Source organism: Electrophorus electricus, chromosome 1 (assembly GCF_041902795.1).
Source record: "Electrophorus electricus isolate QZ-2024a chromosome 1, ASM4190279v1, whole genome shotgun sequence".
In the NCBI taxonomy this organism is placed as follows: domain Eukaryota; kingdom Metazoa; phylum Chordata; class Actinopteri; order Gymnotiformes; family Gymnotidae; genus Electrophorus; species Electrophorus electricus.
Window position 1 is genome coordinate 36,632,714 of NC_137497.1, and position 14,187 is coordinate 36,646,900.

The following is a 14,187-nucleotide window of genomic DNA, read 5'->3' on the forward strand; positions in this document are numbered from 1 at the left end:
TAGAAAATATCCCACTATTAGGGTATTACAATGGTGAGCGCGATACCTTCACAAAGGCTTGGTTACGTGGCTGTGGAAAATAATGATTCGGTCAAGTGTACCAATATATTTTATTTTTTAACCCCTATGATAAATTAGTATTTCAGTCGTGATGAACTGACATACACAATGTTTAGGGTGATACAAAGTGTCAATCACAGGTGGAGGTAGGACAAGAGTGGGAATTACTATAGAAACACAAACAATGGCATTAAGAAGAAAACCAATATAACGGCACACATGACAGTGTAACTCTAAAATAACGTCTGACAGTGAAAGATGGTTAAAGAAATACTTAGTATATGTATAAAGGCAAACCTCTTTTGTGTGTTTAATATTATGCATGCAAATCTCACTCAGCTCCGATGAAAAAAAGCCAATAACACTTAGTCCATAAAGCAGCATAGAAACAGCACAGAGGTAATTATATCTGACTGCCAAAATATTCCATCTTCATTTCCTTCAGTACATATTGTATGAAACACAAATACATAGCTTATATATTCATCTGAGGTAGCAACAATTTCATCAGCTCATCTTTAAGTGTTTATGTTCAAGGAATTAAAGATATCCCTTCTGATTGTCAATGAGAGAGCTTACAATCCAAATAAATTGGGAAAAAAATCAATTAATTCTCATATATGATATATGATCATGTTGCTCTCACGGCATATTTAAAGTAACACTGTTTATCTAAACTCATGACACAATTATATAGTAATTAATATGATTTCCCATGATTATAATTAATGTGAGAATGCGAAGAGTATTATACCTTTTGATTTTACCAACATAAACTTGTTAATTTGTTAAAAGTTCAAAATGAAATGTAGCAGTATAAACAGAAAGTATCAGGATTTACAACATTCATAAGAAATGGTTTACAAAACATTTATATACATAATTCATTTTTTCATAACTCATAACATGGTGTAAACATGGTTAATATATCCATATATTTTAGCAAACATACATGCATACATATTGTACATTCAAACTGTGTATACATACATAAAAGATGCATCTAGCAAAAAAAAAATCTTAAAGGTACACTAAGTAAAAAGTTCCATTAAAAATAGACAATTTTTTTTTTCTTAATACAAAATGATATTAAGAAAAAAATGGTGGTACTTAATGGTCATAGGTTTGGAATGTTACACAATGGCAAGCTTTACAGGACCCCATAAATTCTGTAAGCTGGGAAAATGTTTTACGTGTACACTGGGCTTGACAATCCTGAACGTTACCTCTTATCCCTATGTCACAGCAAGTCCTATGGTAATACGAGCAGCTTGCCAGTTACCAGGCCTATATGGTTACAGGTGAAGCAGTAAAATCATATTACTTAGTGTACCTTTAAGTATGTATAATTTTACACAGGCCTGCTCACGTAACATTTAACAATAAAACAATAAATACTTTTATAAACAATTTATCACATTATAAATTTGCAACAATTAAAATTCTGAAATTCTTTTTTCCAGTAGTCATTGCACTGACTAATAAATGGTGCAGAGTCTACGTGTGCAGGTTATAAGATTCTGATGTAGACTCCCACGCAGAGGGCGGAATTCTGATATTGATCCCCCACACAAAGGGCGGAATTCTGATATTGATCCCCCACACAGAGGGCACGTATGTATGTGATGTGAATGATGTACCAAAAATAACAAGGCAGTAAATGCTCTACTTGATTAAATTTATATTGCAGAACAAATATTTAGCCCAAGGATACTGTTGTATTTGTCTGCACATTGAGAAGTATGTAACTGAACAGTAATGTTTTATTAATAAAAGCCTTACCGAAGTCAATGAGATTTAAGGCTTTGGCTGTCTTCAGCTACAATAAAAACGTAATTTGGCTCTAAAATTCCAAGGCCGAGAGAGTGTCCCAAAATAAAACTCGAGTCATTATGATGTTCTGCAGTTAACTGGTCTGGAGACTAAACTATGGCACCAGGGATATCAGCACATCACTTGAGGAGTTTGAGAGGGGGCTGTCCAGTGTCGACATGGGCACAGACTCCTTCATTTGCTGTTTGAGCTCAGCAATGGTGCGCTCCAGCTTCTCCCGGGCCTCCCTCTCTCGGCGGAGCTCCTCCTGCAACTCCTCCCGGTCCTCCTCAGCACGGTCCAGCCTCTGACGCAACTCTGATATCTACACATACACGCAAACAAAACGGCGCACACACACACAGAGTGTCAGGGATATGTCAGGACAAACGCTAAAAGAAAGTTCATTGCTTGAAAGGGGATCCAGTAGGGGGCAGCACTTTCTCCTTTTCAGCACTGAGAAACAGGATTTCTTGGTGGAACTCCCTTTAGACCAAAGCTGCTCGTATAGAGTAAAGCCAGTATTCATCAGTCCGTAGCTCAATCCTGCACAACACTGCTATTCATGAAATGCTTAAAAAACTTTCCAGCAGAGCACATTCTCATTACGTAACATAAGCATATTCTTCGCAGTGGTTCTCTGTGTCCAGCCCTAGTGGACAGCAGGGCTCAGTGGTGGCAGTGGTAACCCCACCTGTGCAGCGTATCGGTTCTCCCGCTGTCGCTCGCCTCCTCGCTGCTCTTTGCAACTGCAGCCCTGCTGTCTTTGCTCCTTCTTCACTTCCTCCAGCTGCTGGCCATGTGCCACTGGCGCCTCCTCCGTCTCAGCCTGTGGGTGGCGCTGCTCCACCACCTCATCCCTGCGCAGAGCTTGCAGCTCCTGTTCCAAGCAAGAGAGGCGGGTGCTGGGGTCAAGCTCAGGTGTTTTACTCTCTCGGACTAGGTTTGTATGAGGTGCTGAGTTTGGGAGGCCGTGGTTGGAGGATAAATGTGGTACAAGGCAAACCTTCTCCAGCTGCAGCTGTCTGCGGAGCGTTGTCTGGAGCTTCTCGTGCTGCACATTGTACAACTGAAGCACCTCCGCCACCATGCCATCCTTGTTCTCCTCCAGACCGCCACCGCAAGGCTTCTCACGCACGGCCGTTTCCGTGGAAACCCTCGGCCACTCATCTGGACTGTCACGTTGAGATCGGCTGGTGGAGCAGCTTATTTTTCTCGACCCTGTTAAAACCGGGGGGGAGGAAACATGGCTTCAAGAAACAGCCCAGAGCCAAATCACATGAGCCATGAGCCCACACACGGATTCACGTGTGACGACGGGCGTGTGATGACGGACCTGCAGTTGCAGATGTCTTGGGACAAGGCTCTCTCCCGTCCTGGCTCAGCCTCTCGCTGCCTGTCTGGCTGTCTCCATGGTTGAGCAGGCTGCCTGGCATCTCAGCTCTCAGCGTCTCCACGCCTTTCCCAGCAACGCAGACCGAAGTCTGAATGCTGGGACTAGTCAGCTTATCATGCATGTAAAGGTACCAGCTGGAGAAGGATACAAGAAGAACCATCAGTACTACTGCTAACTGCTAATTGTTTCCAGTGTGGAAGTGATATTTTGGTATAAATTTAAAAATCTAATTTTGTGAATAAGCTGCACTAGTGACAGTGACAGTAAACTTACTCCTACCGCAAAGCAGCATTACAATCTTAATGGGTCAACACTAATTTATTAGTCATTAAATAAATGTAAATCCATATCTCCATGTGAATGCTTATAAACAGTGACCTTGAGTCTGAGAAAAGTGTTGTATATATACAAGTTTTTATTATTAAACAAGTTAATTAACTTAAACAAGTACCTTCGCCACATGAGGTCAAGGTGGCCAGGGTCATCCTTCACACTGTTGAGCAGACATGGGTCGAACGCATAGGCAGGCAAAGGAACTACCTGTGTGGAAAAGACCAAAAGAACCTGTTGGTCAGGTTTTGTGGCTATGACCTGGTGACATGTGCAGACAGTGCTTATTACAGGCGGCTGCCTTACCTTTCCCTCTGAGCTGCTTTCACACAGCTTCCCCTTCCCAGAACAGAGATTTAATCCTTCGTCTGCTTCCACAACCTCCTGCGGCACACCAACACGGGATAGTGTGTCAGTGCTGCCCAGCTCAGCATAGGAGAGCGGGGGAGGGGGGGATTAACTGAAAGCTCTGAACACTTCCTTATGGGCAGGCTGGGCTCATGGTGGCCCCGCAGTTCTGTCTTTCAAATGGCAGCCAGGAAGGCATGTATGAACGAGACCGCACCGGGGAGGCTGGGGTGGTTGTGCCTTACAAAAGCAGGCAGGAGGATAATGTAGTTTAATGAAATGCACCAGGCATCACGATGCATTCAGAAGACCATAGGGAAACACTGCGGCACACCTTTTTGTCTGGGGACCAAAATGGCACTTTTCTGAATGCCATGGGACAATGAACTGAGATTCCTATTACATGCACAATAATTACAACAGCTGATGTTTTGCCCTTACCATAGTTATATCTGCCAACACAATCTAGCAGACATTCAGATCACTATCACCCAAAGACAAACGGAATGATTTAGCTCACGTCTCCTGGAAACCTAACAGACATTGCAGGTTTGAATATTTTTGGCTGCAAACCATTATTTATGTGTGAAGTCATGCATGAAGACTCCAGACGACTCTGGGGTGTGTGTGTGTGTGTGTGTGTGTGTGTGTGTGTGTGTGTGTGTGTGTGTGTGTGTGTGTGTGTGTGTGTGCGTGCGTGTGTGCGTGCGTGCGTGTGCGTGCGTATGTGTGTGTGTGTGTGTGTGTGTGTGTGTGTGTGTGTGCATGTCTGGAAGCTGTCACGTGGCCTTTGCAGTGAGGGCTCCACACTGTTATTTACAACATGTGACGTGAGAAACTCCAGTCATCCCCTTGCACCAGCACACTGACAGGGCTTGGTGGTGACCTGGCTGAAATAGTTCCGTCGCGCCAGACCTGCCTCTGGGCCTGATCAATAATCCTTGGGGCTACGGTCTCAACTTCACTTCACTGCAGGTTGTGTCTCTGTCTCTAGTGCGCAGCTTACTTGCAAGAAGCAATCTGAAATGTGAATCTATACAAAAAGCCTATGGCACTTGTAAGGCTTTTCAAAAGATACAAAGAAAATACTAACATTTCTTATGTAGATATTATTTTTAAAAAGGAATATGTAATAATATTATTTCTTTACCTGGTTGTTTATTTATTTATACATTTAACATTTCCACCTTTTATCATAGTGGTGCTGGTATTTGTGTCAAAAATACAACTGATTCTTTGTCTTATCTTAGAAAAGGTTAATAATGGCTATTAATAGGTGCCTTCAATCAATCTTTTCTACACTGTGGCAGCAACCCAAGTCCAAAGGTCACTTGTCTGCTCTGATTATATTTCATTATGCGTATTTAATACTGAGGTTGTAGTATGGCTAAATGAAAAACAATTTGTTTTTTTTCTGTCAAGGTTGTTATGTCATTATAATAACACCATCATGTGATCCATCCAAATTTAATAAATAATTAAAACTAGCAGTCATGTCAGTGTCCTGAGAACACCGGCATATTCCCAGAACCACAGTCACTGGCCACTGTTGTTGAGTCTCAGACTAACTATTATATAATGAGCTGGGAATTGACTGAATGTTCTTAAAGTCCATTGGCTACCAGAGAGGCTGGAGCAGGGGGTCTGTGCTTTCATTGGCTGGGAAGGAGGTCCTGTGAGGTGAGTGCTGTGCTCACGATGAGAGAATGGCAGGTTATAGGCACATGTGACGAACTGCCCTGGCCTCTCTTGTGTTCTCTGTCTGCCATTCTTTCCTCATCTCTCTTTACCTCCCTCTCTCTCCCTCCCACTCACTCCCCTCCCTCTCCCTCTCTCTTTTCTCTGTTTCTCTGCCCTGTTGCTGTGGTTCCTACTGTTTGTGCAGACTGTCAGTTGGAGCTTGTGGGCCAGGCGACCCTGGATGAACTGTGTCCTGTGGCTTCCTCTGGGGGCGGTGGGGGGTGTCTCTCCTACCATACACCCAGTATAAGTCAGGTTTGCTGTTTACTCTTGATTCAAAACCTTTTTACAGCTGGTTTTGGAGACAAGCGCCATCCCCTCAGACACATCCTATTCCTATGCTACAAAAAACAGCCACCTCTGCTTGTTTCTAGAGGAAGATTATTGACACAATTCTCGCAAATAGATATTACTTATAAAAGGTTTCTCATAATATTAACATTTACTTGTAGTTCCTTACCATCATTACATTACATTACATTAGTTACTAATCACATACATTAGTAACCAATGTAAACTGCTTTATCTCCCTGTTGGTTTTAAATGCATGTACTTACCTGAAGCATATGGGTCACAGGCTTCTAAACGCAGGATTGAGCAAGCGAACATGTCTGGCATTGAAAAAACCTTAAATCTAAGCATATTTCCTAATAAGCACTCTTTTCCCCAACAGGCCGAGGAAACAGCGAGAAACTCTTACCAGATGTGGCTGGTAAGGCTGCTTTGTCTCTGGCAGGAGGCTGTGAAACTTCATCTTCAGCACCTCCAGCAGCGACTGCAGCTTGGTCTCCTCCGCCGTGCCATGGTAGCGACGCCCGAGCTGCAGGTAGCGGGGCCACTTGGCCGAGTCGAAGCCCCAGTGACACGTGCGCTTATCAGGCTGCCGGTGCGAGTGCATGACGAAGCGCTCAGGGCAGAACAGGCGGCGGCACTGTGAGCAGCGGATGCATGGTGCGCTGGGCCCCACGTAGAGGCGTGGCTCGAACAGGCCCTGGCACTTGCCCAGGCACTGATGCTCCACCCACAAGCCACTGCCCTCTTCACTCTCCTGTTCCTCCTCTTCCTCTTCTGTGCGGTCCTTGGGGGGCTCAGTCAGGGCGGCATCGCCTGGGTTGAGCAGGGTATTGCAGAGGCGCTGGGCATCAGTGAGCGTGATGAGGCCACAGGAGGGGGCGCCGGGTGGGAGGACACCCACAGCCTTGAGGACATGCAGCTGGGCACCGTCACAGCGGGAGCAGTAGACGTAGAGCTGGTCGCACACTGAGTTGATCTGCTGCAGGGAGAAGTTGCGCAGCACGGTGTTCAGCACCTGGGGGAGGCAGAGCCGCAGCTCCCCCCCCACCGAGAAGCATGAGATGGACTCGCCCTGCAGGGCGCACAGGGCGAGCTCCGTCGAGCTGTCTGGAGGCACCAGCAGGGGCCCTCCCGTCACGCTGCCCTGGGTGAGCAACGGGACGAGCCTGTCCGTGCCAAGATGGCCAGCGAAGGCGGCTGGTCCACCCAAAGAACACTGGCTGCTCAGAGTGAACTGGGCCAGAGTGTGTCTGAGAGCCGGGCTCAGGTCCAGGGCACTGTCCCTTCCACATTTTAGCTTAGAGTCCTGCTGATAGCCAGCATCATGGCCACAGCCCAGATACATGGAGTCTTTGTCCACATGCTCAGTCTTTACAATGGGCAGCTTTGACGATGAGGAAGGCGACGATGAAATCGACGACTCTGAGAGTTTTTTGCACGACAGGTTAAGGGCAGCCATTACACGTTTTTTTATTGGTGTGGTGTCTACTGGTCGCTCTCGCATCAGCCTCTTCAGTGGCACTCGAAGGAGAGCCTGGTCCTTGTCAGGGTGAGGACGGTTATTCTGGACCATAGCCATATTACAATGACTGAGATATCAATAAGCGATTTTCAGTAACACAAGGTTCACTGTCTGCCACTCAGGAACAGTATTTTTTATTTTTTATAAGATGAGAAGCATTGTCGTCATCTGTACATCAGGCTTCTTGATCTCTGAAAAAAATCAGTAACTTGAACTCAGTAAACTCATATTACATATCACATATCAGTTATTGTAGGTAAATTATTTAGTAAAGAAATTAATGTTAGAAATCACACATTTTTACATTTAGATGTTAAGATTTTATATTAAACAATGCCATCTATCATGAATATATGAAGCAAAATTTTAATATATTGCGCTTGTCCATCCCAAGTTTCCCTGTCCTAAATACCGAAAATCATTGATAGGATTTACTACTGTCAGACAGCCTAATCACTGTAGTAACAAGCATTTTACCAACATGTCCATCCATTATGTTGACGGAATTTCTAGTTCTAGCCTGGATTAGTGCGTTTGTGCTGTCGGCTCCACGTTGCAATGGTCATGTCCTCTACGCAATTCCAAAGCGAAACTGCAGCACATTCTGCTCTAAACTTGTGTCGAGGTTACTGTATTTCTGTCGATTCATAACCCCTTCCTCGACAATAAGAACCTCAATAGCTAGCTCTGCCCAAGTTAAACCGAAAAATAAAAACCACAGTCAACATTCTGAGTAAACGGTAGCCTACTATAAAATGTTACGGAAAGTGAAGGCCATCCCATTTACTGCGCGGTGCTTGGATACAGAAAACATCATCTGTCATGCTTCTAATCTTTTTTACAACATACATGTTAAAAAAATAAATAAATAAATAAATAAAGTGAAATAAAAATTAAAAAACAACAACAACAACAAGCAAACAAAAATAACTACCTTCGTTGTAAAGAAGCCCTCTCGGTACCCTATCTTTTAAGATTCAGAAATGAGTCACGCAAATGTAGCTGGAAGTGACAGACAATCCGCCCCCGCCTACAACTCGAGCTTCCTCACTATGGCTCTCCCCTCCCCCCTCCGCTGTGGTAATGACATTCACCACTCCACAGACCTTTACGGGACTACCCCCATACTCGCTACCCGAGCCCTGTCTGCATTTCACAACAAACCGTGAAGCCACGAAAAGTTATTCATTCAATAATGTAAAGAAAACATTAACTGCCGTGTAAGGGAAAAATACATATTTTCTCTCTAACCACTTACTGCAACCTTAAAATACGGTATGCCAAGCCCGCTGTAACCAGCCTACTGTAGGCAGCAGGATTACAATCGCACGCAGCCCACTAACCAAATGTTTCCATTAGCGTGTCAATTCTCCAACAGACACCTTTTGTAGCCGACGTAAACTGCCCTTTGAACTTGTTTCAGATAAAATACCTAAGCTACATTTCATCTTTAAGACGGCTATAGGCTACTATTCTGTCACACTTGCGACGAGTCTATTTAGGTTACACCACGTAAATGGTGTGGTCACAACACAAACGATTCTTAAATGCGTTACACAACGAAATGAACCCCCATACGCCGACAAATGTTAACGCTATCAAATTAAAACTGCGAACCATCGATGCATTCAGTAAGAAAAAAAAAATCGTACCGTACCTCTTTAAGATGAAACATTAAAAACAATGGTCCCTTAATTTAAGACGATGCCCTTCACCAGTAAGCGAAGAATAATCGTGGAACAATCGTAGCCTATCTTCTCTTGGTGGCAGGGTGTTTACCGTCTGCTGCATTCGAGTCGCCGTCGCTCTCTCCTCACCGCCGAGACGAGCACTTCGTGGTGATAGACCAGCGACGTCAATCCGCAGCCCGACAAGCTACGTCACCAGACCATATCCTACCTCAGGAACCGAGCACGCCACGGCTAGACGGCAGAGTTTAGCAAAGAGGAAGTCTGTCTCGCAGACTGGGGTTTACATCTGGCAGATAAGCACCTGCGTTGTAACTTTTTAATGACAGTTTGTTGCTCTTGTCGTTCATTGACGTGACAAGCCAAACCGACGAATGAATCAACGAATTAACAGAACAGCTGGTAGGCTAATGTACTGCAATCGAAGAGCCCTGGTCCGTTGATACTTATAACGCAACAAAGGTTTAGATAGACGTTACTTTAAGGACTTCGCTAGGACACTGTAATGCAATAATTTGTAATAACTCGATGAGTGATTCTGTAAGTTATTTAAAATGTTTTAGATTTAAAGACATTAGTTGAAACTACTGGCATTTCCCCTGCATTGACCTTAGGATGGATGTAAGTAGGCCTAATTAACCAAAATTTAAGATTACTCTACTGGGCTAAGATGTCAGGATATGCCACCTATAGTGTGTTTCAGTTTCCAGGTGTAAACAAATCTTCCTCAACCTGGACTATACTGTTGTTTGCTTTCTTTCTTCTTCTAGCAGTGTATAATTACTTCACACATATTATGTTATGAAGCATGAAGAAATCTGACTCAAAAACCAAACTAAACTATTACACTGTTATGACACCCCCAAGTTATGCTCCCACATGGATATTCCAGCTACGTACTTTTGTATATCATGTCTCATTTTGGCTACTCTATCTACTGGACTGTCTGTGTTTGTCTTATGAAACTCAAACCAGGCAAGCATTTGCATTCTCTTTTGTCTGATTCTCTGTTAGCATAATGCAAATAGTGCTAATTTGCGTCAGGCTTTGCATTTCTATGCCGCACGTCTAATATAGGCTTCCGCCCTGGTCTGTCTAGGGCATGGTGACTCAAAAGCAGCATGAGGAAACACCTGTGTGCTGGCCCATCCAGATTATACAGACTTTATTACGCTTCCATGTGCTGCAGATCTTACACCGGAAGTAGCCTATATGTACTGGCTACAGTTCCAGACATGCACTGACAAGCTGTCTTTATTAATAGTCCTATTAAAATGTTTTGACCGTCAGAATTTACATTGTGCTCTTCAGAACCATATATTTACATAACAAAAACCAGGATGTTATATTATACAGTATATGTTTGCACACAACCATTTCACTGCGAGTTATCAACCATTTCACTGCGAGTTATCAACCATTTCACTGTGAGTTATACAGTGTATGGCTATGTATGTGACAAATAAACCAAACTTGAAACTTGAAACACAGTATGTGCTGCTACTTAGCTCTGTGACAAATGAACATACAATATTCTGGACTTTCAAAAAAAATTTCAAAGAACCTTTTTTTTCTGCTTTGTACATCACAATCTATCTGTGTATTTAGTTATTAATCTTCAGGCATATATTATGCAGTAAATACTAAAATAATCAGTAACTCCAGTGAAACTACTATAAAAATAATTATATGGTTACAAGATTGAGGAATGGGAGTCTGAACCCCTCAGTTCCTGGGAGTTTAAAGTTTTAGTTACGATTTATTAATTTAAAAGGAGAGGAAGGAAAAGAAGCAATAGACATATAGTTAAGGCTGGTCTCTAAATAAAAATGTATTCTAACTTTAATTTCCATATTAACATATTCTTTCTTTTTCTTCCAACTTTTAAAATTGAAACTCCTCAGTTATGAATGTCTCTTGAAAAAGTTCTGCTCAGCAGTAAAGAGTATGAACCTACAGACAATTAAGTTTGGATCTGAGGGCAGGTCAGTAGTGATCTCAGTCAGTAGGGTCAATAACTATCCAAGGTGTGAAGTTCCTGGGGACACCATTTGCCATTTTATTGTTAAGAAAGATAGTAGCGTTTCTCTTGAACTGCTGGTATTCACACAAAGAGAGCTTATGCAAATGGAGAACTGGCTGTATCTAAATTGTGGGGATGTATAAATAAATGATCATAGTTCCAGATTGATTTTACTTTCATGGCAAAGCTGCTGGCAAGTGACCCTAATTCTTAACACTTCTTTAGCAAACAAACATCTTTAGAGGTTGATTTACTCCTGAGTGCTGAGTGTTAGAGTGTGTATATATGGTTTTGACATTTTTTTCTGCGATATTGGAATCTCCATGGCTTCCACTACTTCAATGCCTTTTCCTGGTTCTCATGCTTTTATAGTGCTAAACAAATGGTTGACTGTGTCACTGAGTGATAATGGCCCTTGTCTAATATTTATAGACTATGTGTAAGTCTGTATTTACTTAAAGAAGTTGTGTGGGGGGGGGGTCAGTAACTGGGCTGTGACCCAAACAGGCAGAGACGAACATGCAGGCACACCCTGGCAAAACGAGTCTTCCTCAAATGTGGGAATGAGTCATTGTTGTACTGTCATTCTACAAAGTAGCATTAAATGCAGATCAGAATCTTGTCCGTTCTGGTGAGATTTTAATATCTTTATTTTGTTTAAGTCATCAACAACACGGTCTTATGGTAGCATTGTCCAAACATTCACAACTGACTCCATAGATTATGGCTAAGTACTACTGCTTGGTAGGGAGCGATGGTGTGTTAAGGAAATGTAAGCCTAAAAAACACTAAGGAAATATCTAGCTGGTCATCCCCGGCTGCTCCCTCTGTTTTCCACGTTCATCCTGTTATATGCACAGCTCTCAGTCTCTCTCCCAGGCAGCAGGAGACCAGTTTGTATTTTTGGAAACTTCAAAGTAGACGGCTCTCAGAATATACACGGAGGACAAAACAAAGAAGAGAGAGAAGACGTTGTTGCTAGGGAACAGATGAGAAACACTACAGTGTGCTTTGAACAGCATGATATAACGGAATGAATGAAACTCAGTAACACACTGCTCATTTGTAATAACGCAGTAATAGTACATCTTTTGTTATTGTGTTTTTTCTTTGGCATACTCAGATTGGATTGTGCAACATACGCCAGGCATGTAAGAAAAGTGAGTTTTCATTATTTTACACAAGTATAGGAATATTTGGCTACTGTGTGAATTTGAATTGCAGTACTGCATGATGTATGTCTTCTCAAAAATAAGCAATACATTTAAAGTTGTTAAAGTTTTATACAATGGACGTTTAAATGATAAAGTACAAATACGGTAACCATTAACAACTTTACAATACAGTAAACAAAGTCAACATTACTTCTGAGACAGAGGGGAAATAAGTCATATTTATTTTTAAAAGATTCAAAATAATATTTTATTGCAATTTAGGTTAAAAAAATGTTATATTAGTGTACACACTGAGCATAAGGATCTGAATTATGGAAGCTGCAATTAAACCTGATTATTGGGTTATTTATACTATATACTATGGGACATGCTTTCAAAGCATTTTTCATCTGGAAAACAAAGGAAGGCCTAAGAAATCCGATCAGCTGAAGAGGGACTCAAACTAGTATTTCACTGAAAGTCAATCGGGCCCTGTTTTTTGTTATCTTTTATTTTCATCTCTTGTTGCTGTTTTATTCTGACTTCCTCCAGTGTTAGGCGTCCACCTGAAAATTGGAACAGAAACATAATCCACTCCATATTTTCCTGACGCCAAGGATAAAATCGTCTGAATACATAATACACAATGTGCGTTTCATTATTTTCTGACACATCTCTTTGCTGGTCAGGCATTAGTCCATCTAAATGACTATTAAAAGCGTAGCAGCGCCACCAAGTGGACTTAATATACTCTGTGTTTGTGTGTGTGTGTGTGTGTGTGTGTGTGTGTGTGTGTGTGTGTGTACAATACTAACTATTTTAAACAGCCGTGACTTACCTACGGGTCTAGGCGTTAAGGAAACATAGCCCATAGCCCGACTCAAGGGAAAGTCCTCTAGAGCTGCTAGTTCTGCTTCGGCTTCTATAATCGCAGGTCAATGGGACGTTCTAGTGGTTATGAAACTGCAGCACTTAAAGAAACTACTTACACTCGATATAAAATGTAGCTGCGCTTAAAATAACTCACTTTTCTGAATATCTTTTCTTTTATTGGGGTTTGGAGTAAAAACTGTAAACCCTTTATGGCTGTCAAAGGAAACACACTGGCTGTTATTTTATTGTAGCACCCAGATAGACAACTAGTGTGCAAAGGACAAGCGATATAAATGTTTGTTTGGCCAATGCACACGGCCAGGCTACGCTGGAATAGTTCAGCGCAGTTACCATGTGGGTTGCAGCTTTGCAGCACACGACCAACAGCATAGCCGACCAGATGTATCGCAGTAATTCCTACCTTTGTTTATCAACGGGTGCCTTCGGTTGCGCTTGTGGCAATTGCAGTTTCGCAAGCCCAGATGTTGGACTTCTGGATTTTGTTGAAGTCGCAGTTGACTTCGCCATCACCTTACATTCTGAAACGCTGCGTCTAACTCTGCTGTAACAGATTTGCGTATGTTGTCATGGTAACATGGAGGGCAACTTGATACCCTTCTTCCAGCAGCTAAACTCTCGACGCTGCGTGTTTGTTTCAGCTGTCCTCGCTGTCGTAGTCATTCTTTGGGGATTAAATTAGGTCTTAAATTGTGTCTTGATAATTCTCGTGGTTGCCATTTCGCGAAAATTAGCCACAATCAGAATTCTATGAAACCAAGCCTAGGTCCATTCTAGCGTGAGAACTTAGACTATAAGGTCATGATTTGATAAATATAGCTCTAAATGATCTATTAAAAAGTATATAAAGATATAAATGTTGTTTGTCTAATGATCTGACTGTGTGTGTGTGTGTGTGTGTGAATGTGAATAATCAACCAATGTGAAAT

At 42.4% G+C, this 14,187-nt stretch overlaps 1 protein-coding gene and 1 long non-coding RNA gene across 5 annotated transcripts; both read right to left on the minus strand.

Annotated features, from left to right (window-relative positions):
* Nucleotides 1-91: 91 nt before the first annotated feature.
* Nucleotides 92-9,362, minus strand: skilb (SKI-like proto-oncogene b). 4 transcript variants are annotated; one of them, XM_027008106.3, is made up of 8 exons: nt 9,160-9,359; nt 6,387-7,693; nt 3,905-3,982; nt 3,720-3,808; nt 3,209-3,402; nt 2,879-3,093; nt 2,567-2,752; nt 92-2,197 (listed from the first exon to the last, which is right to left on the minus strand). In XM_027008106.3, the coding sequence occupies exons 2-8, from the start codon at nt 7,557-7,559 to the stop codon at nt 1,988-1,990; spliced, it is 2,145 nt and encodes a 714-aa protein (XP_026863907.2). In that variant the 5' UTR covers nt 7,560-7,693; nt 9,160-9,359; the 3' UTR covers nt 92-1,987. The 4 variants fall into 4 exon arrangements, with proteins under 4 accessions (XP_026863907.2, XP_081574312.1, XP_081574316.1 ...); XM_081718186.1 differs by having other exon boundaries at nt 2,567-3,093; nt 9,160-9,362; XM_081718190.1 differs by lacking the exon at nt 9,160-9,359 and adding an exon at nt 8,437-8,565 and having other exon boundaries at nt 2,567-3,093.
* Nucleotides 9,363-12,606: 3,244 nt separating this feature from the next.
* On the minus strand, nt 12,607-13,832 carry LOC113576156 (uncharacterized). Its single transcript, XR_003410474.3, has 4 exons — nt 13,662-13,832; nt 13,395-13,453; nt 13,206-13,289; nt 12,607-12,933 (listed from the first exon to the last, which is right to left on the minus strand). It is a non-coding gene; the product is annotated as an uncharacterized LOC113576156 (long non-coding RNA).
* Between the last annotated feature and the right edge of the window lie 355 nt (nt 13,833-14,187).